This window comes from Staurois parvus, unplaced genomic scaffold (genome assembly GCF_062004578.1).
Source record: "Staurois parvus isolate SC_StPar_1 unplaced genomic scaffold, SC_StPar_1.0 ptg001194l, whole genome shotgun sequence".
Taxonomy (NCBI): Eukaryota; Metazoa; Chordata; class Amphibia; order Anura; family Ranidae; genus Staurois; species Staurois parvus.
Genome location: NW_028318990.1, coordinates 592,095 through 616,810, shown reverse-complemented (window position 1 = coordinate 616,810; position 24,716 = coordinate 592,095). Strand labels below are relative to the sequence as shown.

General features: G+C 44.8%; 1 protein-coding gene across 5 annotated transcripts in view; it reads right to left on the bottom strand.

The window, feature by feature from the left end:
* OXNAD1 (oxidoreductase NAD binding domain containing 1) overlaps positions 1–24,716 on the bottom strand; it is a 112,434-nt gene that overhangs the window by 26,809 nt on the left and 60,909 nt on the right. For all 5 annotated transcript variants that reach the window (XM_089660002.1, XM_089660003.1, XM_089660000.1 and 2 more), the window contains one exon: positions 21,392–21,634. In XM_089660002.1, the coding sequence (XP_089516128.1) occupies positions 21,392–21,634 (243 nt within the window). The remainder of the gene's footprint in view (positions 1–21,391; positions 21,635–24,716) is intronic.

The following is a 24,716-nucleotide window of genomic DNA, read 5'->3' as shown; positions in this document are numbered from 1 at the left end:
AGGGAAAGATATCCTTGACCACACCCATTATTTCTCTTTCCCCAGGAATGGCAGGATTGGGCGCGGGAAGTTTACTGGGAAGGGTAGGTTCCTGCACCTATTTTCTGAGAAAAAAAGCCCTGAGAGTAACAATCTTAAGGTGGAATTCACCATACCTAAATTCCTCAACTTTACAATGGCTGTGGACTATCAAGGTCACTTAGATACAAATACTCTTGGATTGCTTTTTCTTCTGCACAGAAGTCTATGTGAATGTAAAATTAACTTAAAGCTGACTTCCAGAAAGATGAAAAAATTATAAAAATAAAGTAGGTGTTTACTAAAGTAAATTGGATTTTATAGCATAGTTACAATGGTCCAGCTTGGAACAATGCAAGTATGCAAATGGTATCCCTGTGGGATCTGTTTGAAAGCTGGAAATCACTGTAGTAGTCACTGCTACTACAGTGACTGCTGCTGGTTTCTAGGTCCCTTGTTGAATGGCTGTCCTGCTACAAAGTAACCACAGGGGATTGCCCACTTGGTGGCACGAACCCCATTCACAAAACACCTTGCATTTTTCTCAATGAATGCAAGGTGTTTTCTCAGTGGATTAGGTGGAGCCTTGCATTCATTGAAAAAAGAAAAGGCATTCTGTTAATGGTGCTCGCACTGCCAAGTAAGCAAACTCCTGTGGTTACTATGCAGCTGCTCAGTATGGGACCCAGAAGACAGCAGTGATCACTGTAGTAGCAGAGACTACTACAATATGCCTTCTAGCTTCAACAGGGATCCCATAGGTATGGCACATGTAAACTTACTCTGTCCAAGCTAGATCAGTCTAATTATGCTTTAAAAACCATACCTGAAATTCAGCTTTAAAAATACAGTGCATCCTTAAAAACGGAAATTAAGACTTGTTGTAAGGGACCACCTGACAGCACCTCTAGCAACCCACTGGTCAGGCTTCCCCGGAGTCTAAGTTCCGGAGCACTTGTTCACCAGGGCCCCTGATGGTGGGGATGGACTTGGAGCGCTCCGAGACCAGGTCGCGACTACCGGGTATACCCACCAGTGGTAGAGGAGTCCGCCAGAGGCTCCCGCAGGGTAAGAGTCTGATGTGAGGAGACCGGGGGGTCCCAGTGAGATGGACGGATGGATGAGCTAAAGCTAGGTCAGACAAGCCGAGTCGGTAGCCGGGGGGTCGGTGCGGTACAAAGCAGCAGGCAAGGAATGGTCGGGTCACACGCCAGGTCAGCAACAGAAGGTCAGATCCATAAAGGGGCATCCAGGAGAGAGGTCAGGCAAGCCAAGGGTCAGGGCAGGAGAATACAGCAAGTCAATCAATCCGGGTCAGCAGCAGTAATCAGAAAACACAGGTACAGGATCAGGATACAGGAAAGACCATTCGGCAATTCCTGTCAGCGCATGGCGGATTTAAATATCGCGCCCCGCGGTGTCATTGGTGCCAGGCGCGCACTTGCGGCTCCGAGTGCACATGCACGGACTTCATCTCAGCCGCGGCGGGCCAGGACCTAGCGCCCGCATCCCTGCATGAGAAGGCCTAATGTGCATGCGCCGGGACCAGCGCTGCGGCGATCCCTGACACTTGTATTCAAACACCATTGGTAATATGCCGCTACCTTCCAGTAACTGGACACTGGCTAAAGATTTACTGGGAATGCCTCCTGGGCATATTCGTAACACCCCAACTATTCCGTAGAACTTCAATTTTGCAGCAAGCAATAAGAAGAAATCGAGGATGGAGGGGAGGGACCTGTCTCTCTGTACTGTACTCCCAAATTATAGAATTTACCAGTATGTCAAAATTCCCATTATCCTATACACTATTGGACATAGGACTCTAGACACACAGACTGTGTGGCATCCCCAAGCAATAACTGAGGGATAGGCAACAACATAGCAAACAGGTCCACAAAAAATAAAGGTCAACAACTGAAACACTTAAGACGACAGCTTGAAGCATCTTGTGACTGAAGCATGAATTGGCAGAGATCCATTTGGTAAAACTTTGAGATGGTATGAACAGAAGGCCAAGTAGCGGCCTTGCAAACCTGCAAAACGAATGCTTGATGCCCAGGAAACACTGACAGTTCTAGTGGACTGAGCCCTGATAGAGAAGGGAGTGACCCTTTCCTTTCAGGGCATAAGCCCTGGAAATGAGCTGCCTGAGCCACCTAACAATGGTAAAAGAAGAAACAGGATGTTCATTCTTATAACATTTAGGGATGACAAAAGGGGACTCAGCTTTTCTGAAGGAAAATGCAGCAGCTAAGTAGACCCCAACTGTTCTGATGACATCCACGCAGTAAAGTGAAATATCCTTGGTGTGTTTTGGGGCAGAACCTAGGGAAGGGATGATAATGTCCTAATTTATAAGAAAATAATAGACCACATTGAGGAAAAAGGGTCTGGTTTTCAGGAGCACCTTGTCTCTACATAAGAAGAAAAAAAAAAAAGTTTGTTACAAGAAACAGACCCCAACTCAAATACACGCTTGATGGAGGTAATGGCCACCAAAAAAGTCACCTTACTGATGAGATTCCCCTATGGGATATCTCAAATCCATTCAAAAGGAGGTGTCAGGAATGGACTGGCCAGCAATAGTGGGACTCACCTGCGTTGTGAGCTGCAGTACCAGGGCTGGCCAGCAGGTGCTCCCAGCAATCAGAGACTCAACCTTGCAGCCAGTCAAAAACCTGGAACTAATTATACTGCTGTATTTAAGGGACATTCAGACCTGCAGACTCGGCCTTGGTGTTGTGTTTTTCCTGGGCCCTGTATCTTGTTCCTGCATCCTGCTCCTGTTCCTGTCTTGTTGCTGACCCGGCTTGATTCTGACCTCTGCTGACTTCTCCTGTTCTGATCCCTGGCTTGTGACCCCGACCATTCTCTGCCTGACCCCTGTACCTACCTGCCTGTTAGTCGCTGTACCCTGCTCGTGACCTGACTATTCTCCGCTTGCTCCCCCTGTACCTACCTGCCCGATTGATATTGACCCGGCCTGCCTGACGACGCTTGCACTGTATGTACTATTATCTGTGGGTGGTTTGGTTCGTTTGCACTGTGTTATGTTTTAGTATTGCACTGCGTTTATGTTTGTATTGTTAGTGTTAATAAATTGTTTATAACTTATCTGAAGTCTGCGTTTCCCTGCGTCAGTCACACACCTCTGGTCATACCCGGGAGCCCTGACATTACACCAAGGCCAATCCTGACCAGAAGTGGCTGCACAGGGAAGCCATCTTGGTTTGTTGATGGGAAGGATGGATCTGGATGAGGTTGCGTATTTATATCTGCTAGTGTTTGATGACAGGGAGTATGCTTATCAAACTCTGAAGGAGTATACCCGGGATGAACTGCTAGAATGTATACGGCTCGCTCATGTTCTAGTAGATCAGGGCACAGAATTCTCTGAGGTGCAGCCATTGATTGAGGTTTGTGCTGAGTTGGTTTCTTCTGGTTCCCCCAAATGCAGGGATGAATTTTTGCCACCATTTAGTGCCGACCAGGTAGAGTCCCTGGTATGGTTATTAGAGGATGATGTGGGTTACTTTCTGGAGCGTTATTCCACATGTTCACCACAGGTACTAAGAGATTGTATAAACGCAGTGCAGTCTTTGGTCAGACAGGCTTTGTGTAAGCTCAGCTTTGTTCAACCCATACTGCAGACATGGACAGATTTGTTACACCCAGCCTCAGTCAGCTTACAAAGACCCAGTCCTGCTTCTAATCTATCTCCTCAAAGCTCTACTCCTGTATTCCCAACAGCTCCTCCAGTTACAGCCCAGTATACTTGGCTATCTACCGCATGTCAGTACCCTGTTCCCACTCGCTGCACCTATCCTGCCTTTAACCCTGTAAAGAAGCCCTCTGTAGCGACTGTTCCTTCCCCTGTTTCATCCTCCAGCTCTTCTCTGTCTCCAGCTGCTCCATTCATTTGCAGACCTGTGTTTACTTGCAGTGCCCCAGTAGTTAAAACCAGAAAAAAGCGAAAATTCTTTCCAACCAGTACCATCCTGCCAGTATCCAAACCGGTGAGCCTACCATCTGAGAACCTGCCTTCCGTGGTTCAGCCTGATGCCTCTCCTCAGCCGGATGCCTCTCCTCAGCCGGATGCCTCTCCTCAGCCGGATGCCTCCCCTCAGCCGGATGCCTCCCCTCAGCCGGATGCCTCCACTCAGCCGGATGCCTCCACTCAGCCGGATGCCTCCACTCAGCCTGATGCCTCCACTCAGCCTGATGCCTCCACTCAGCCTGATGCCTCCACTCAGCCTGATGCCTCCACCCAGCCTGAAGCCTCCACCCAGCCTGAAGCCTCCACTCAGCCTGAAGCCTCCACTCAGCCTGAAGCCTCCACTCAGCCTGAAGCCTCCACTCAGCCTGAAGCCTCCACTCAGCCTGAAGCCTCCACTCAGCCTGAAGCCTCCACTCAGCCTGATGCCTCTACTCAGCCGGATGCCTCTACTCAGCCGGATGCTTCTACCCAGCATAATGAACTGATCCAGCCTGATGATCCTATTAGGCCAGTTGACTCGATGCCCGCTGTTGATCCAGATGATCCGGTGCCCGCTGTCGTGCCAATTGACTCAGAGCCCGCTGTCGTACCTGGTGACTCGGTGCCCACTGCCTTGCCAGATGACGTGGTGAACGCTAGCGAGCCAAATGACCTGATGCCTGGTGACCCAGTGCCCGCTGTCATACCTGGTGACCCGATGCCCGCTGTCGAGCCAGACAATCCGGGACCTGATGACCCGGTGCCCGCTGTTGTGCCAATTGAGTCAGAGTCCACTGTCGTGCCTGGTGACCCGATGCCCGCTGTCGAGCCAGACGATCCAATGCCTGGTGACCCGGTGCCCGCAGTCTTGCCAGACGACTCGGTGCCCGCAGTCTTGCCAGACGACTCGGTGCCCGCAGTCTTGCCAGACGACTCGGTGCCCGCAGTCTTGCCAGACGACTCGGTGCCCGCAGTCTTGCCAGACGACTCGGTGCCCGCTGTTCCGCCAGACGACTCGGTGCCCGCTGTTCCGCCAGACGACTCGATGCCCGCTGTTCCGCCAGACGACTTGGTGCCCGCAGTCTTGCCAGACGACTCGGTGCCCGCAGTCTTGCCAGTTGACTCGATGCCCGCTGTTCCGCCAGACGACTCGGTGCCCGCAGTCTTGCCAGACGACTCGGTGCCCGCAGTCTTGCCAGACGACTCGGTGCCCGCAGTCTTGCCAGACGACTCGGTGCCCGCAGTCTTGCCAGACGACTCGGTGCCCGCAGTCTTGCCAGACGACTCGGTGCCCACTGTCGTGCCTGGTGACTCGGTGCCCACTGCCTTGCCAGATGACGTGGTGAACGCTGGCGAGCCAAATGACCTGATGCCTGGTGACCCAGTGCCCGCTGTCATACCTGGTGACCCGATGCCCGCTGTCGAGCCAGACAATCCGGGACCTGATGACCCGGTGCCCACTGTCGTGCCAATTGAGTCAGAGTCCACTGTCGTGCCTGGTGACCCGATGCCCGCTGTCGAGCCAGACGATCCAATGCCTGGTGACCCGGTGCCCGCAGTCTTGCCAGACGACTCGGTGCCCGCAGTCTTGCCAGACGACTCGGTGCCCGCAGTCTTGCCAGACGACTCGGTGCCCGCAGTCTTGCCAGTTGACTCGATGCCCGCTGTTCCGCCAGACGACTCGATGCCCGCTGTTCCGCCAGACGACTCGATGCCCGCTGTTCCGCCAGACGACTCGGTGCCCGCAGTCTTGCCAGACGACTCGGTGCCCGCAGTCTTGCCAGTTGACTCGATGCCCGCTGTTCCGCCAGACGACTCGGTGCCCGCAGTCTTGCCAGACGACTCGGTGCCCGCAGTCTTGCCAGACGACTCGGTGCCCGCAGTCTTGCCAGACGACTCGGTGCCCGCAGTCTTGCCAGACGACTCGGTGCCCACTGTCGTGCCTGGTGACTTGGTGCCCGCCGCTCCGCCTGGGGGCCCGAGACCTGTCGCTCTGCCTGGGGGTCCGGCGCCCGCCGCTCCGCCTGGGGGGTCTGAGACCTGTCGCTCCGCCTGGGAGCCTGAGACCTGTCGCTCCGCCTGGGGGTCCGGCGCCCGCCGCTCCGCCTGGGGGCCCGAGACCTGTCGCTCCGCCTGGGGGTCTGGCGCCCGCCGCTCCGCCTGGGGGCCCGAGACCTGTCGCTCCGCCTGGGGGTTCGGCGCCTGCTGCTCCGCTTGGGGGCCCGAGACCTGTCGCTCCGCCTGGGGGCCCGATGCCTGTCGCCCCGCCTGGGGGCCCGATGCCTGTCGCCCCGCCTGGGGGCCCGGCGCCCGATGTTTGTCGCCCCGCCGGGGGGCCCGATGCCTGTCGCCCCGCCTGGGAGCCCGATGCCTGTCGCCCCGCCTGGGAGCCCGATGCCTGTCGCCCCGCCTGGGGGCCCGATGCCTGTCGCCCCGCCGGGGGGCCGGATGCCTGTCGCCCCGCCTGGGGGCCCAATGCCTGTCGCCCCGCCTGGGGGTCCGGCGCCCGCCGCTCCGCTTGGGGGCCCGATGCCTGTCGCCCCGCCGGGGGGCCCGATGCCTGTCGCCCCGCCTGGGGGCCCGGTGCCTGCTGCTTCACCTGGTAATCTCCCGATGTGCCTCTGCCCGGAGTCCAGCCCGATGTGCCTCTGCCCGGAGTCCAGCCCGATGTGCCTCTGCCCGGAGTCCAGCCCGATGTGCCTCTGCCCGGAGTCCAGCACGATGTGCCTCTGCCCGGAGTCCAGCCCGATGTGCCTCTGCCCGGTGTGCCGCTGCCCGGAGTGCCTCTGCCCGGAGTCCAGCCCGATGTGCCTCTGCCCGGAGTCCAGCCCGATGTGCCTCTGCCCGGAGTCCAGCCCGATGTGCCTCTGCCCGGAGTCCAGCCCGATGTGCCTCTGCCCGGTGTGCCCCTGCCCGGTGTGCCGCTGCCCGGAGTCCTGCCCGGTGTGCCAGTATTTGATATCCCGCCAGTTACCAGACCCGGGCGGTGGAACTTTTTGCCCAGCTAGGACTGTTTGGAGCGTCCTGAGGCTGCTCCTTGAGGGGGGGGTACTGTCAGGAATGGACTGGCCAGCAATAGTGGGACTCACCTGCCTTGTGAGCTGCAGTACTAGGGCTGGCCAGCGGGTGCTCCCAGCAATCAGAGACTCAACCTTGCAGCCAGTCAAAAACCTGGAACTAATTATACTGCTGTATTTAAGGGACATTCAGACCTGCAGACTCGACCTTGGTGTTGTGTTTTTCCTGGGCCCTGTATCTTGTTCCTGCATCCTGCTCCTGTCTTGTTGCTGACCCGGCTTGATTCTGACCTCTGCTGACTTCTCCTGTTCTGATCCCTGGCTTGTGACCCCGACCATTCTCTGCCTGACCCCCTGTACCTACCTGCCTGTTAGTTGCTGTACCCTGCTCGTGACCTGACTATTCTCCGCTTGCTCCCCCTGTACCTACCTGCCCGATTGATATTGACCCGGCCTGCCTGACGACGCTTGCACTGTATGTACTATTATCTGTGGGTGGTTTGGTTTGGTTCGTTTGCACTATGTTATGTTTTAGTATTGCACTGCGTTTATGTTTGTATTGTTAGTGTTAATAAATTGTTTATAACTTATCTGAAGTCTGCATTTCCCTGCGTCAGTCACACACCTCTGGTCATACCCGGGAGCCCTGACAGGAGGTCTTTGAAGAACCAAAAGTACCAAAATCAAATCCCAGGGAGACACGGGAGGTAAAGTGGGGGACTGACACGAGCAACTCCCTGTCAGGGGTTAAGCAAACAGACATTCATCATTAAAAGGCATGCGTAAAAGACACCTTTTGCAAGCAGGTTTAGCAAACCAAACAGTGTCATCCTAGAGACCTGGCAAATTACATTCTCTAGGGCACTGACACAGGCATCAGTTGCATTTGTTCCAGCAGTATATGGTCCTCAAACATAGGATCGTGCACTCTATCCATTTGCCAATACCAGGAAAGACCACTTGTTCATAAATTCCTTTTCCTCCTTCAGAGGAAGGATAACATTTTCAGGATTTGGTCAATCCGCACGCAAAGCACAGTTAATGTTTGTGTGCAAAAGGAAAGGTCTTTCTACACTTCACCAGCACTTTTGTGCTCAGAGGAGCTTGTTTATGCTGGGGAGATGCTATTGTCACTAGGCAAGACTGGTATGCCCTGCATCAATAAGTGAGCTGACAGTAGGAGGTATATAGCATGAAGTGTTAGCTTCCACTCCTTAATTGATCTTCAGGATGCTCTTCTGCATCCACCTTTTCTTTCTAAATATAGTCTTCAAAGAGATTAGGACGTTTAGGGTCATGCACCTGAATATTCTCAGGTGGTAGGGAGGCAAAAGAGTGCTTTTAAGCCCTAGAGACCAAAGGTTCTAAAAGGGCAAATAATTTTCCAAAGAAATCAGACACAGTTGCAGTGAAATCTGCCGTAGTTAGAAAGGTCATCTGTTTTGGGCATGGGAAAGAGCTAGAGTAATCGAAAGGGAGCTGTATGAATATGTGACCTTGTTCTGGTGCAAAGGAGCAGCTATCACCTTAAGCATTTTACTCATTATCCTCTGTGCCATCTGCAGCACAAGTGCTATTAGGCCCTTTTTCTCAGTTCCTCTGCATTTCACCTCTGCCACTCTTAAGTGAGGGGATCCCCTGTGGGCCACGATAACCCAGGTGCAGACCGATGTCCTGCTGATGAGTCTCTGGAAAAGCAGGCAGTTGGGAGATCTGCCCTCATGTTTCTTGTGTTCTCAGCAGAAATAGCAAGTGGAATACATCAACATAAAGCCCTATTGTAACTACTGTACATCGCCACCCAAGCAGCAACGCTGATGTTTTCCCATTTTTTTTTTTAAATTTGGTGGGTTTTTCCACCCACCAAATTTAAAAAAAAATAAAACGTTATATAAACAATAACTACTGCCAATGTAGCAGATACTTTTACAGAGTGGGATAACACTGCACATGTAAAAACAGAACTCAATCATAATTACAAGGACACCTTATCCCTGCTGCAAGTTCCCAGAGGTAACCAAACTTCACCCATCACAGTGTACATACCCCTGAAGGGGTCTTCAAGGTCTAGGTGCCATAGGATTGGACCACGGGACCTGTATAGCACCCTGCTGCTAAATATACTTGTTGCACCACATACGAAAGTAAATGTTGGGTCCTGGTACAATTCCCAAGATATACGCTACTGTGAAAAAATGCTGTAAATTAGGAATACTTTCAGAAATAGAAGTGTTAATAGTTTATTTTTATCAATTAACAAAATGGTAAGTAAATGACCAGAAGAGAAATCCAAAATCAAAACAATATTTGGTGTGACCACACTTTGCCTTCAAACATCATTAATTCTTCTAGGTACACTTGCACACAGTTTTTGAAAGTACTCGGCAGGTAAGTTGATCTAAACATCTTGGAGAACTAACTACAGGTCTTCAGTGGATGTAGGCTGCCTCAAATCCTCCTGTCTCTTCATGTAATCATAGACAGACTTGATGATCTTGAGATCATTCTCTTACTGCAGAAAACATTTGAAGCCAATCACACACCTTCCTGATGGTATGGCATGATGGATAAGTATCTTCCTGTATTTCTCAGCATTGAGGACACCACTGATCCTGACCAAATCCCCAACTACATTTGCAGAAATGCAGCTCCAAACATGCAAAGAACCTCCAACATGCTTCACTGTTTCACTGTTGCCTTCAGACAGTCATTATTGTAGTGTTCTACAGCACTTTGGTGAACAAACTGCCAAATATTTTACTGCAAAAGTAAAATATTTAAAAATTTGACTCATTTGTCCAGAGCACCTGTTGCCATTTTTCTGCAACCCAGTTCATGTTTTCATGCATAGTTGAGTTGCTTAGCCTTGTTTCCACGTCACGGGTATGTCTTTTTGGCCACAATTGTTCCATGAAAACCACTTCTGGGGAATCTTCTCTGGAGAGTAGATAGGTGTACATAAGTCCCACTGGTTTCTGTCAGTTCTGTGCTGATGGCACTGATGGACATCTTCTGATGTTGAAGGGAAGTATGCATGATGTGTCTTTCATCTGCTGCATTCGGTTTCCTTGGCTGACCACTGTGTCTACAGTCCTCAACATTGCCTGTTTCTTTGTGCTTCAAGAGAGCTTGAACAACAGATCTTAAAAGCCCAGTCTGCTTTTAAAACTTTCCCTGGGAGAGACCTTTCTGATGCAGTATAAACTACCCTGTGTCTTGTTGCTGTGGTCAGCCTTACCATGGAGTATGACCTGTGACATGAAACAACTTCCACAACCCCACCTACACAGCTGTTTCTGTTTCAGGTGATGACTGTGTTTCAGCCCCACTATATGGGAAAATAAAAAATTTGACTGGAGTTCTACTTTAATCATACACCTGACTCCAATTCTGAAAAAATCCTTGGCTTTGTGCAAGTATAAAAATTGATGCTGTTTTGAAGCCAAAGGGTAGCCACACCAAATATTGATTTGACTAAGATTTTTCTTCTGCTCCTTCACTTTGCATTTTGCAAATTGATAAAGATAGACAATTAAAATATATATATTTTTGAAAGCATTCTTACTTTACAGCATTTTTTTCCCACCTGCCTAAAACGTTTACACAGTACAGTACATAGAGGTCAACTGATCTGGAAACTGCTAGCGAGCCCAGAGGCAGTAAACAGTTGGATCTTGATAGACATGTCACTTGAAGGAGTTAGGAAAAAATAAAAAAGAATGGTTTAGAAACGTCTCCATAGAAGAAGAGGTCCGTCATCTAAGGACACTAGCAAAACCTATACTCCCACATAGCGGGCAGGCTTATATGAGGGTAAAATAGGGATGTTAGAAGTAAAGCCTTTGCTACTGTCCAATTAACTGAAGGTAGCAACATAAAACCCATAGTCTAGAAATAAAAGTCTTGTGTCCTGTACTGTATGGTTACAAAATGCAGTTAGTTGAAGGACCTAAATTTGACTTGGTATCAGCCTTCTGCACTTCCTGTACAGCAGAGCTCACACTGGGGGAGGGAGAAGCAGAAGAAGCCAATCAGCTGTGCTGCAGTGCAAAGAACATGCTGATAGAAGTAGAAAGCAGAGCGACAAAGAGACAAACTCATTAGTTGGCGGTTTAATGTTCCATTGTCCAGTCACGGGAGGAAGAGACTTGTAAGTGTTACTGTAAGTAAACTACAGTAGGGAAAATTGGGTCTCAATGCCAAACAGGGCTGTGTGAGGAAGAGTGGAGTAAAAGATAGCTGAGGTCCCAACAAACATTTAAAGCTCTCTGGGAGAGAGAAGGCCCACTTCCGTTCTCACTCAAGTCCCAAGATGAGTGGCATTATGCACCTGTCCTACCAAAATTGTGGCAGGTGGTGAGGGCAGAAGTCCCAGGCCAACCTAGGCTCAACAGCACTGCAATATTGTCACTGAAGATTTTGAGTTAGAGGCCATAGATGGTTTCTTCCCATTGGCTCCTCAAACAAGCACATACACCATATTGTGAATATAGCATATTCCATCTTAGGTTTCCGCAAAGGTATTCTGATTTGTGAAAGGTTCTCTTTAACATAAACAGCAGCTGGTATTGCCAATGTCTAACACCAATTCATATATACACTCAAAAACAGTATTTCTTGTCTGTATGAAATGAAGCATTAAAATGCTTAACTAATATTAATGTTAACCATTTATAAAATGATTTAATTTTCTTTCTAAAATGGAGGATACAAGTTATACATGACAAAATAGGCGACTTTACCTAGCAAAATGTCACATTTTTCTGTGTCTAGAGACATGCGAAGAATGACAAGCAACCTTATCTATTCAATGTTTTCCTCCTGACTTTAGAGCAACAGGTATTTTTTGCAGTGCAGGTTTCCTTTCAAATGATTCAGTTAATCTGAAGGTGCATTTGATTCCCCAAATACGTTCAAATTGTAGTACCCATATTTACCTTAATTACAGAACATTTGTTTGTGAAATAAAATACAGTTTAGGTGATATCCTATTTAAATGGCCACCTCTATAGTCACCTACAAGATGTGTTTGGCAGAGCTGCAGTAGGATTAGACCATGCTCTAATTTCCTGCAGTCATGCTGATGGTATGTCCTCTGGAGCAAGCATTAATGGCTGCACACAAAGCCTCTAAAATACAGAATAGAAAAACTGATATATCAGTAACAGAGGCTTTCCAGGAGCATCACTGCTGGCAAAACACTAAGGGGTGTTGTACCATATATACCTATATCACACATACGTTTCTGGATGCTCATGAAATCCTAACAACAAAAGCTATACAAACATTGAATATATCACTAATATAAATAGTAAAGAATAGCCAAAGTATGGTGAAATAACCATTATTTTACAGTCAGATACATGCACTAGTAATGCATATAGAGGCAAAAACGTAAATATGTTTGAGTTCTTTATTTGATAAACTTTACATTCTCGCAAGACCAAGACCATTATAAACAGCTGAAGATATCTAATGCTGGAAAAAAAAAAGATAGCCTAAAAATCCCACTTCACCATGAACAAGGCCACCAGTGCTAACAAGCTTGTTGATAAGATTTACTATTATTATGTTCTGAAGAATATTTTTGCAGTTAGAATTGTGCATTCTACTTAATCTAAAATGAAATGGTAAATTCACATTTTTTCATAAATGTCAGAACATTTGTAAGTTTAAATTACTTAACTAAAAAAATAGTTTTACTCTTCCTAAGCTACAGTATCTGGGAATCCATAATAACCCATCATATGAATCCTTTATTTGCTGCCACTTAGCTCCCTTACTTTGGATCCATGTCAGTCATGGTAACATCATAACCTGGATTGCTTTACCACGCTAACATATACTACACCAGGGGTAGGCAACCTTTGAGAGGTGGGGATCTACATGAGCAACATGGAAGAGATTAAAGATCACCTGGGTGCAGAACCCTTTTTTATTTTTTTCTATTTTTAAAGAAATTAAATAGTAAGGCCCCAATAAAAAGGATTACATGAAGAAAACTTATAAAAATATAATAAAACAAAATTTCACTGTAAAACAATGTGTGTAATATATTTACCTATTTTCAGTCTACTCTAATCTGGTCATGTGATCTTACCTGTGTCAGCCAACAGAGGCTGCAGGGCAGAAAGCGCTTGGCGACGGCTGATAAAGCCATAGGTTCCCATGTCCCAGCCATTGTTGGTGCTTCCTCCTCTCCTCTGCATGCGCTGCTAGATCACACATGGGAGATAATGTGACCAGATTGGAGCAACCGGAAAATAGCTTAATCAGCATAGGTGTTAGGTGGGCAATTTTTAAGGGTGGTTATGTGTAAGCTGAATTCTACTTTAAGCCTGGTTCACAATATTGCGGGTCTGCGGGCCATTTTGAATGGGCTGCTGTGCCTGTGTTTTGTGCAGGAGAAAGATTTCTGCACCACTTTGAAAACTCAGTGGCCGGGAAATCGCACCATGCGATTTTCTGATGGTTCCCACATATGCAAATGCACTGCGTTTTTCGATGCATAGGGTGCCATTCTGAATGAATAGCAGCTCTGTGCATTTTGGCTGTGGGTGGTTGCAGGTATGGGAACAGGTGCTATTACAGCAACCACATGCCCCCACAATAGTGTGCACCTTCAAGTTTTAGCTTGTGCAACTTAATGCTACTGACCAAAACAGAGCATTGTGAATGGGCTCATAACATACCAAACTGCTATATTTAGGTCCCTAAAAATTACAGATACAAATGCAACTTCTTGTACACCCATGTGTATGAGCTCTTAGCTATATTTTTTGGCAAAACCTTGCTTTGTTACAATAACAACCTGTCCTGTCACAAGTAGTCTGTAGTGTACTGGCTGTGATCTAATTCCTGTACGCATCAATAATACTAAATACATTTCTCAAAGCAACTGCTATTCATTTGTCGCATGCACCCCTGGGCGAGACTATAAATGGCCAAGCCAACACAGATTGTGCAGGAATGGTCCAACATTCTCAGAACACAAAAACAACAGCTAATAATTTGTGTAGATTTAATTTTTAATAAAGTCTAAAATTTCTTTCCAAGGAAACAGCTGTCAAAATACAAGATCAATACCGCTCACACATTTAAGCTAGAAAACTCGGGTCAAACATGAGAAAGGATGAGTATCAAAAGTGATCACTAAGGCTTTCAGGGGAATTGCTGCAAAATATCAGACTGATGAAGGGTTGTTCCTTTTTACTCACAGAAAAGAAAAAATGCTTGGACTGCTTGTGCACAGAATTTTAAGTACACATAAAACATCTAGGCAGGTTTGGAGGCTGCAATGACAATGGGCATCTCTCATCTTCTTTTGTAATCAAAAATAGATGTTTACCTAAGGCATATGCCAGCTAGATCCCATTCATAATTGCTACATTTAGTATTTCAGTATTTCCTGACACCCTGGTAGAAAAAGAGAGCCCACCTAGATGGCTAGGTTGAAAAAAGTTCAGCAAAGCATCAGCATTAACAATAACAAAGTGTAACTCCAGTCTCCAAGGCAGGTATAGGTCAAAAAGCTCTGTCAAAACCATGCCCTGGCATTTTTGGAAGTCATGACTTCCCAGATGCCATCTAAAACACCTACATGGTGTCTAATTGAGATGTTATTACAAGACCCTGAGGTCAAAGTGGATGTCCTCAATGAATTGAATGCTTACTTTGCCATCAATGAGGATTCCACAGACAACCCTCTTTCCCTCTGGGCTGCTCACAAATGCTATATAAAGGAGGGTAATTATTAAACATGGCCAAAGGACTAAGGATCTAGAAAAAAAAATCTAACTGACTTATTTAGTAAATTACACAAACTTAAACAGACATAAACAAACCTCCAATAGATTGCTTAAAGAGGAATTTATGCAGCTACGAGAACAGATTAGGGATCACGACCTTTACAAAGCTAAACACATACTCTTTAAAGCTCGATGCCCTTTTCACAAGTATAGGGACAAGTGTCGTTGCTCATTAGTGAATGCCCTACGATCCAAAGTTAACCAATCATATATCCCTGCTGGGTCCTCACCATCGGGCACAAAGCTCCATTCTACTACAGATGCCTTTTGCACTTTCTGTGCTAAATTATATAACTTACAAACACCTGCTTCTGACTCCCAACACACTCCCAAATTGTTGGCTATTTCAGACTATTTATAGTCTGTGGTGCTTCCCTCCCTTACAGAGTAGAAATGTGACTCTCTCTCTCAACCCATAAGAAGAGAAGAACTAGCTACAGCTCCTAGCTGACTCCCAAAAAGAAAAAGCTCCCAGCCCAGACGAACTCAAGATTGCCTACTATAAGACTTCGCAGTCCCAACTATCTTTTTATTTCACAGAAGCCTTTAACGCCATCATTGAAGGCCATACTCTCCCACCAGATCTTTTATGAGTCAGTATTTCAGTTATCCCCTTGAAAGGATCCCCTCCCCTGTGCCAACTACAATAGTGCACTACTTCAATGTATCATCTCTCCAGATCAATCAGGATATGTCCAATCCAGAGAAACAAAGGATAATTTTTCAAGAACTTTAAATGTTATTGCAAAGGTGAAAAAATCTAACACTCCCTTGTTACTCTCCTGTCCACTGATGCCGAAAATGCCTTTGACAGGGTGAACTGGCACTTTCTTAGCGAAACCCTCATGTGTGGATGCCCACATCTATTTTGTCTTGGGTAGATGCTCTTTATTCCACCCCATTAGAATCACTGATAGAATCAATAGTTTTGACTCCAAACCACGAGCCATTCGCAATGGCTCCAGACAGGGATGCCCTCTTTCCCCACCGATTTTCGTGCTCACTATAGAGCCATTTTTGCAACACATAAGGCACAACACAACTATTAGGAGACTACAAACTGATGGCTACCATCAAAAGTTTGCAGCCTACGCTGGCGACCTTCTTTTTTACATCACTAACCCACTCACTTGCCTGCTAACTCTATTGAAAGAGCTCCGTACATATCGATCCCTACACAATTTCAAAGTGAACTTGCAATGGTCAGAAGCTCACAACATCTCCCTCTCTGATTCTGTCCTTGCTTCTCTACGTCCTAATTTCCCGTTTTATTGGGCCACACAGGCCATTCAGTATCTAGGAATCAAACTTCTTTGAATCTCAACTTTCTACTCATACTAAACTTTCTGCCACTACTATCCTCTCCAAATGTCGACCTGGAGAAATGGAAAACATTGGTCTTCTGTTGGTTCGGCAGGTGTAATGTTCTCAAAATGAACATAATGCCTCGCCTCTTATACCTGTTGCAAACATTACCCATCAGGATTCCTTCTTTTGATATGTATGGGCAGTGTTTCTCAAATTTATATGGCAGGATAAAGCATCCAGAATTAACAGAGCTATCTTACTAAGATCCAAACCTAGGGGAGGGATGGGATTCCCAGATCTTGCCATGTACTATACAGCAGTGAGAGTAATGGATTGGTGCAGAAATGAGTCTCAAAAATTATGGCCATCTCTGGAGCAAGACTTCACATCCACTCCCCTTGCGGGACACCTTGGCTAGGTAAGCAGCATACACAGGATCTCTACACCCACCCTTTGATCGGGCCGACTTTACTCAAACTAGACAGATTCAACAAAATGTCAGCAATTCAGGGCTTTCCTTCACCTATAACGCCCATAATAGGTCACCCAGAGTTTTCCCCAGGGCTGTCAGATAGGGTCTTCAAACCTATGATGTGAAAAGGGGCTCCTGCAAGCCACTAATTTTTTGCATTCTGACAAGTGGGCTTCCATTGCTGACTTTTGACGTACTCCTTGACCCCATCTTTAGAAATGTGGAGAATCCAACAGCTCACTCACTTCCTCTGCTCTATGCCAAAGTCCACCTTCTTTCACATACAACTTATAATGTTTGAGGAACATTGCCAAGGCAATGGTGCAGTTCAGAAGCCCCTTTTTATGTCCTACCAGCTCCTACTGAGCATACACACCCAACAAGACCCTATCTTGCTAAATGGGAAAAAGACTTGAATATTACATTCACTAAACACCAGAAAGAAAGCATTCTATAACTTGCACATAAAATGTGTTCTCTCTGGTACAGGATTGCTCCTTGTCAATTTTTTTCTGGTTAAGGATTACTGCAACAAAACAACCTGTGCTGGAGATGTAGAGCCCTCAAAGACACATTTCTAAACATATTCTGGGACTGCCCTGCCATACACCCTTTTTGGAGGCAGGTCCTTTACATAACCTAAAACCTCAGATTTCTCTCTTTGACAACCCAGCTGCTGTCCTGTTGAATATGACATCACTGTCCAGGAAGCACTACCATAAATCTCTCCTTAAAGTGGAACTACACTGCATCTCAGCACCAAAACCAAAAACACTATATAATTGATTTTTAATATTCATAGTAAACTCCCCCATTCACCCATGTCTCCATGCATTATTTTGCATAGAAAACAATTGGAAAAAAAACTCCCTAGCATTTCTGGCTGTGGCCATCTTGAGTAAGAGCAGATGATTAAAGCAGCATTAACTTCTTGGAATCCATACACCCTTAGCTCAGGCATGCAGGCAGATGGGTGTGCTTAGCTAAAAAACCCCTCTTCCCGTGAAGACTCCTGGGATGTATGACATCATTTGCCTAGACTTGAAAACCATGAAGTAACTGGGAAAACAAAAACAAATAAATATGATATACTTTCCTATCTATTTACTTATGCTAGCAGCATAAGGATTTAAAATTGTAAACGGTGATTGAGAATTTCCACTATGAACAGCTTCTAAACGCTGCTAAAGCCTGTGTTCCTTGCATGGGGAAACAACAGTCTCCTCTTACTGCAGCACAATGGTTTGCCAACGTGAATGACATGCAATGCATGGAACAAATTACTTCTGCAATATTGGATAAGTCTGAGGAACATAGGACTAGGTGGCTTTGTTGAGACCTATTCCAGTCCTCTGAAGAATACCTCCAGTATGCATAGGCGCTCGCCTATATTACCCTCTCCTGCATGGTGGAAGGTGCCACCCCAACTGCCCCATCTGGCCCTTTACTACCTCCCTCGTCTTACTCCAACATTTATTAATATAATTTTTTTTTCTTTCTCCCCCTCTTCTCCTCTCTTTCTTTCCTCCCTTCTAAAACGTTTCCCCATATACACCTAATAAATATAAAAAAAACAGGCGAACACTGGACTGGTACACGTGGATGATGGAATATTCTTTCAGAGAGATGTAAAATTGATCATTTACAGTTCTAGTATTCTAGCCTGACACAGGTCAATTTAGGTTTATTTGTTTAATCTCAACTATGTAAATCTTTGCTAGTTACCAGAATCTTGTCAATGTGTTCAATCCAGATGTAAGCCTTTAAATAAAAAATAAAGTGTAACTCCAGCCAAAACATTTTTTAATCATTGTGGATCAAGAGGTAGTAACCAGAAATCTCCCAAAACGAGGGGAAAATTCCCCTCTCACAGCTGTCACAAAACACTGTCTTCTACATCCATTATCAGTGTAAATAAGTCTTTGGTTGTGACAAACTATACAGAGTGTTAGAGGACTACAGAGACTGTACTAAGTTGGGGCCCTTATGTGCAATCACCAAGCCTTCAACTAAGGATAGAGTATGAAGTGCTTCACCTTTGGGAAACACACAAGTCCACCCAATTTTACAGAAAGCTATAAACGTGCTTTTCCTTCACCTCATTTGTACACACAAGAAAATGTACCTGTCCACAGACGAAAAAAATGTTTTATTGCATATTTGCCACAATCATTTTAGCCTAATTCCCACCACAAGGACTCATTTACAGAGGAAAGCAGATTTTCCAATCAGCTTTCTGTTATACTCTGCTGGGATCCAAAAAACCTAGGCCTGCATTTTATGGCCCATTCATAAAATGCAGTCCGTATGTAACCTGTGATGCAGTTCTCTCTTCAAAATGGAACAAAGAGAGAGGGCTTAGTGGTTGAGGAACTGGCTATGTGACTCTCCTTTATTTTATTTACAATCCTCGTTCAAGTTCAGAGACAGAAAACAGCTGAAAGTTGAAAATGGTTATAGTTTACAATTTAGCCAACATAATAACGTTCTTTTAAAATTTTTGCATAATTTTTATAAAAAAATAAAAAATGGGCTAATTCAGAAAAAGTCGGTTATGACATATTGACATTTCTATGTAACAATGCCTGGCAGAAAAACTTCTGAATATCTGTATGATCTTGTTCATATGTTTGTTATGGACAGTTCTTTTCTCTTGAATAAAGAAATTAAAAAAAGCCAACATAATGATTTCCAGTTAGCTTCCAGAGCTTGAGCTATTTTGCAAACAAGAATGGGCAAAAATGTCACTCTATAGATGTGCAAAGCTGGTACCCAAAAAGACTTGCAGCTGTAATTGCAGTGAAAGGTGGTTCTACAAAGTATTGACTCCGGGGGGCTGAATACAAATGCACGTCACACTTTTCAGATATTTGTAAAAAAAATCTGATAACCATTTATCATTTTCCTTCCACTTCACAATTATGTGCCACTTTGTGTTGGTCTATCACATAAAATCCCAATAAAATACATTTATGTGTTTGGTTGTAACATGACAAAATGTGGAAATATCAAGGGGTGTGGATACTTTTTCAAGGCATTGTAAGCCTTATTCATTGTTTCCCAAAGTTTACAAATGCCAGGAAAAATACAGGAATAAAACTATAGCTCCCTGGTTTTGCCTGGTGTGAACAAATAATCAAATAATGAAATTTACAATGCAGATTCTTGATTAGCTCTGGGAAATTAATCTTTTATATGAATCAAGTAAAAACCCTATTTTATAACTTTAAAAGTGAATTAAAACCCCCTTAGCACTTTGACTCACATTTCTGTGTGAATGTACAACCATTTTTAACATATCCATTAGACATGATATTGGCTGTAGGTAACGGTTTTATATTATAAGAATCTTTCACTTTTTCATGTAATATTAGGTATCCAATTTACTCTGCAACTAAGAAGCAAGCATTTGTTTTCGGAATACATTATCTAAATAAAAAATAAGTGTAATGGTTTAGAAAGACCAAACAAGGATAACGGAGCTTTGTGGTAATAAGTCTGCATATGTGACCAATCAACAACCTGCTCTATTACCAAGTTACTCAACCCAAATGGTATATTTTAGTTATATACAGCTCCCTGCAATGTGTGAATTATTAATTCCTGAAATACATTCATAATCCAGCAGAAAATAGTTTGAATGTTGCCAGTTATTATGTTTTTTTTCTCTCAAGCATTGTATGTTTTATAATTGTGCATCTCTGTGAAGTTGTTTCTTCTGATCTCTGCCCCATTTTCATTAAAATTCATGGAGCTGGAATACAACACACTATATGGCAATTTTTTTTTTCTCTCCTCTCTCCCTCTTCACTCAGGACTGACAAGCAGCGGGAGCCATTGGCTCCTGCTGCTGTCAGTCAAATTCAGTGAGGAGGGAGCAGAGGCCAGGGCCGAAACGTACTGGATGTGTCAATAGACTTACACTGTACAGCTTGGGATAGAGCACGCAAGTCTTCCCCCATAGCAAGCGGCTTGCTATGGTGAAAAACAACACAGAAGAGGAGGAGCCAAGAGCACCAGTGGGGGACACCAGAAGAGGAAGTTTGGGGACGCTCTATGCAATACCATTGCAAAGAACAGGTATGTATAACAAGTTTGTTATTTTAGAGGAAAAAAAAAGCCTTTACAACTACTCTAATATGGAGCAATCAAACCTGCCCCCTCTGCCCCCACCAACACACACAGTATGTGGCTTTAACAGCTTCTCTTCCTCTGGAAGGGTATTAAGGGTTTTCCACAAGACTTTGGAGTGTCCATGTGGGAATTTAAAAATTCAATAAATGGCAGCAGCTCTGATCACTAAGAAACTAGCACATTTACATATGGCATTATGCCTTCACAAATGCATGCAACAAAGACATGTATTTAACCTGAGTCGTTGAGCAAGATTTTTTTTTCTGTTAGCCAACTTGAAAGTATGTTCGGGACCTGCTTTGTGGGAACATGCACCCATCCAACCATAAAAACATTTGTGAGGTCAGGTACTACTGATGCTAGAAAAGAAGGCCTGCTTTACAATTGGCATTCCAATTCATCAAGTCGAGGTTAGGCCACTCAAGTTTTTAAACACCTAACTGGCCAATGAAAGCCTTTATGGTGCTGGTTTTGTGCATAGGGGCACAGTCAAGTTATGACTGAAAAGGGCTTTCCCCAACCAGCTGCCATGAGGTTTAAAACACACAATCATCTATAATAACTTTGTACTATAAGTTATAGCATTAACAGCACCCTTTGCTGGAGACACCTGAAGTCTATAATTTGGCACATTTGATGCATATTCTGTAGTTACCTTAAATAATAATTCGTTAGTGTTCTTGGCACAGTAATAGAGCTTCACATTCCCCATTCGGAAACCTCTGCCTGTTGTCTCCAGGGCTTTGTGAAGGTCAGCAACATGTAGGAGTATAGAAAACAAAGGATTGATTCCTACTCCACCAGCGATTAAGGCCAGATCCACAGGAGAGTCTGTTGCCTGTGGATCAAAGAAGAACTCTCCTCCTACTCGTAATGCTACTTCTGAGCCGAGGGAACACTGAAAGGGAAATGAGAGACAAAAAAATAGTATAAGGACACATGAGAAAACCTGTACATGTGAGACAAATACAAACACCACATCATGTTTAAAATAATATCTATATATTAGCATGTGTGTGCTTGATTTATATGCCACACACACTCTGTGTCTTGGGTTCGCATTATTCTCCCATCTATGCAAAAACCACACCCACTTTGTCAAAAAGCAGGCATGATTTTGATGAAGATGGGTGAAAAGTTAGGTAGTAAACGTATTTTTCCCTGGCTTCCTGCCAGGGGAGGGCGTCAGCATCTTTCTGATGAGATCTTGAGGAATGCATTGAATCACGTGATGATACTATAGCACAGTGAATAGCATCTTCTCCCAAGATTGGGACTACTCTGCATTTCCTGGAATCTCACTAGGGGTACTCTGTATTCCCCACCTAGACTCCACAGAAACAGGGGTAAGGTTAGTGTATTAACTATTTACTTTCAGTTTCTTTTTAATTGTAATACAGAATTTTGACATAGGGGAGGTCATTGGATCTGGCATTTTAAGTACAAAGCCCACTTTAAATCAATGCATTGTCCAAAATAATATGCAACTACGTAACAGTTTATGACAAGTCAATGTGAACTGCTCCTGGGAGATTTTTAATGGTCACTTACCTCCTCAATGACGTCTAATATTGGTATAACCTACGGTACAGGGTTTATTATCCCTGCAGTATACTAATCCTGTGTACTGTGCAGTAATCTTCTGCTTACGCAGCCTACAACATACATCAATGTGCTGACTATACTTTACTTATCCTACCACAAATGTAAGTTTTCAGCAAGGCCTGAGCGAACAGAAAATCTAAATACTATTAATGTTCATGTAGTAATTAATAATTATTTTTTCCCCCGAGCAATGTTTTAGAAGTAAAGGACCAATATCTTCCATCTGTAACTTGGAAGGCAGATATCTACCATCTGCAACTGACTGCAAGAATAACATGGCACGGCACTAGTAAACACTTGGCAATGCAGCTTGCTGGCATGGTCACGATTATTCCATGTTAATCAGAGTCTATACCATTGTGTCTGCTTGCGCGAGGATTCTTATGCATATGCATGCCTATCATGCCCACTGTGTAATGATAAATATAGTGTTACTTAGATAAAACTGGACTGCTGAATTAAAACTGGAAACATTGATACAGTTGTTGCCAACAGCAGCTAAATACAGTAGATTTCACCTCCCTTCCTTAGCAGGTGTGAAAATCAAAGCAACCATTTGATTGGCTGCATTGAGCACATTTTCTTTTTTGACAGTTTTCAGTAAAAATGGAATAGCAGTCAATTTTGTTTTGTTTTGGACAGATTAGAGAAGTGTTTGAATTTTAGGCAATGGACAATGGGAACACTGAGGGCATCCAGCACATTCCCTCCATCATCATCTGTTTTACATATTTACAGAATGCTATCAATGGGAAAGAGAACCTTGTTTGCAAATGCAATAAAAGATAAAGAAAAAAAAAAAGAGAGAGAGACAGAGAGATAATGGATTATCAGTTTGTGCTTGGCCTGAGACATTTCGAAGAGAGCAAAGCCCTGAAGATTTTGAAGTTTAGTTTAAAGGATAAGTTCACATTTGGTAGAAGTTTCCTCGTACTATCTGTCAGATTTGAAAACAGCGTGGCCGCATCACTCATTCACAGAGTTCTGTGAATGAGTGCATACAAGTCCTGGCAACCTTAGCGGCTGTCGGCTTGTAGTTTTCAATGAACTACCACAGTGCTGTGGAGCGCCGTGGTAGTTCATTGAAGCCCAAGTGCATTGGGCGAAACATGTAGGATTGCATCCCCTTACATACATCCCGTACGTGACGTCACCACGCACATTGGCCATCTCAGCTCGACCTTCACTGCATCCATGGGCAACTAAGCTTTCCTAGCCTCACACCTACTGTGGACTATCCATACCGCCGGCACTGTGTACACTGTACAGGAGCAAACAAGACGCCACCTGGCGAACGGCAGACCTGCTGCCATACTCTAAAGGACTGCCGATGTGGATGGTAAAGCAAATGTCATTAAAGGAAGGGTGAGATGCTAGTTATGATGTGCTTATATTGGCGGTGCTCCAGCCCCCTAACACTACATTTGTGAGGTCACTGAGGTGATTGTATTGTGGCAAGCTACTCTGTGTCATCAATATTTCATCATCATCATACATCTGGACTGCTGTTGACTTTTCAGTACTCTTTATTATACAACTGTGCTAGCGGACTATCTATCCAGGCACTACACGTGACTGTATTATATCACATGCCTATTGATCAATATGTGTTCCACATGATTTATCTGTCAGCAATCTAAATATCAAGGAATGATATAAGTGAGTTATTTCACTACTACTTTGGATGCTATCCATCAATTGCCGCATTATCCTCTGAGGCCCCCCCATAGCTTTATGCTACACTATCTACTACCCCCCATGTATGAACGTGGCCAAGTAAGCAGCTGCTTGGGTGACTAGACAACGTTGTCTTTTTAATTTTGTGAGGTGGCAGGTAGTGTTTTTAGCTCACTTTTGTACATTATTTGTTTATACATATTTTTCAATAAAGCCATTCTTGATTAAGCTGCATGGTCCCATTTGAAACTTCCTTTCAAGCGGTATCTCTTTATCCTTGCTTTCTGTCTGAATTGTTTATGAGTTTCAGTGACCACACCTACTACTTTTCTACACTGGGTGGAGTCAGTAACAATTTGGCATCTGATATGAGTGCAGGTTATCTTGCATCTACCGGCATCTTTTTTTATTGGCTATAGAGGCCCTTGGCATATCTTTTTTATCTGTTAGTTCATTGAAGCTTCTTGGATGTGCTGTGCAACACTGTTAGTGTGGAGAAACTGTGTGTCACAAAACAGGTTCTGAAAGTAGAAACCGGGCAATAATCTGGTAGTGGAGCAAGACAGAGACCAAGTGGTTTGCTTCAGTAAAGAGAGCCCACTAAATGCAGTGTATCTGGCAACTTGGAGGTAGAATGGATTTAGACTTATTCTAAGTCTCTGATCAGATGAAAATGTAATGATTGCAGAGTCTTGTGC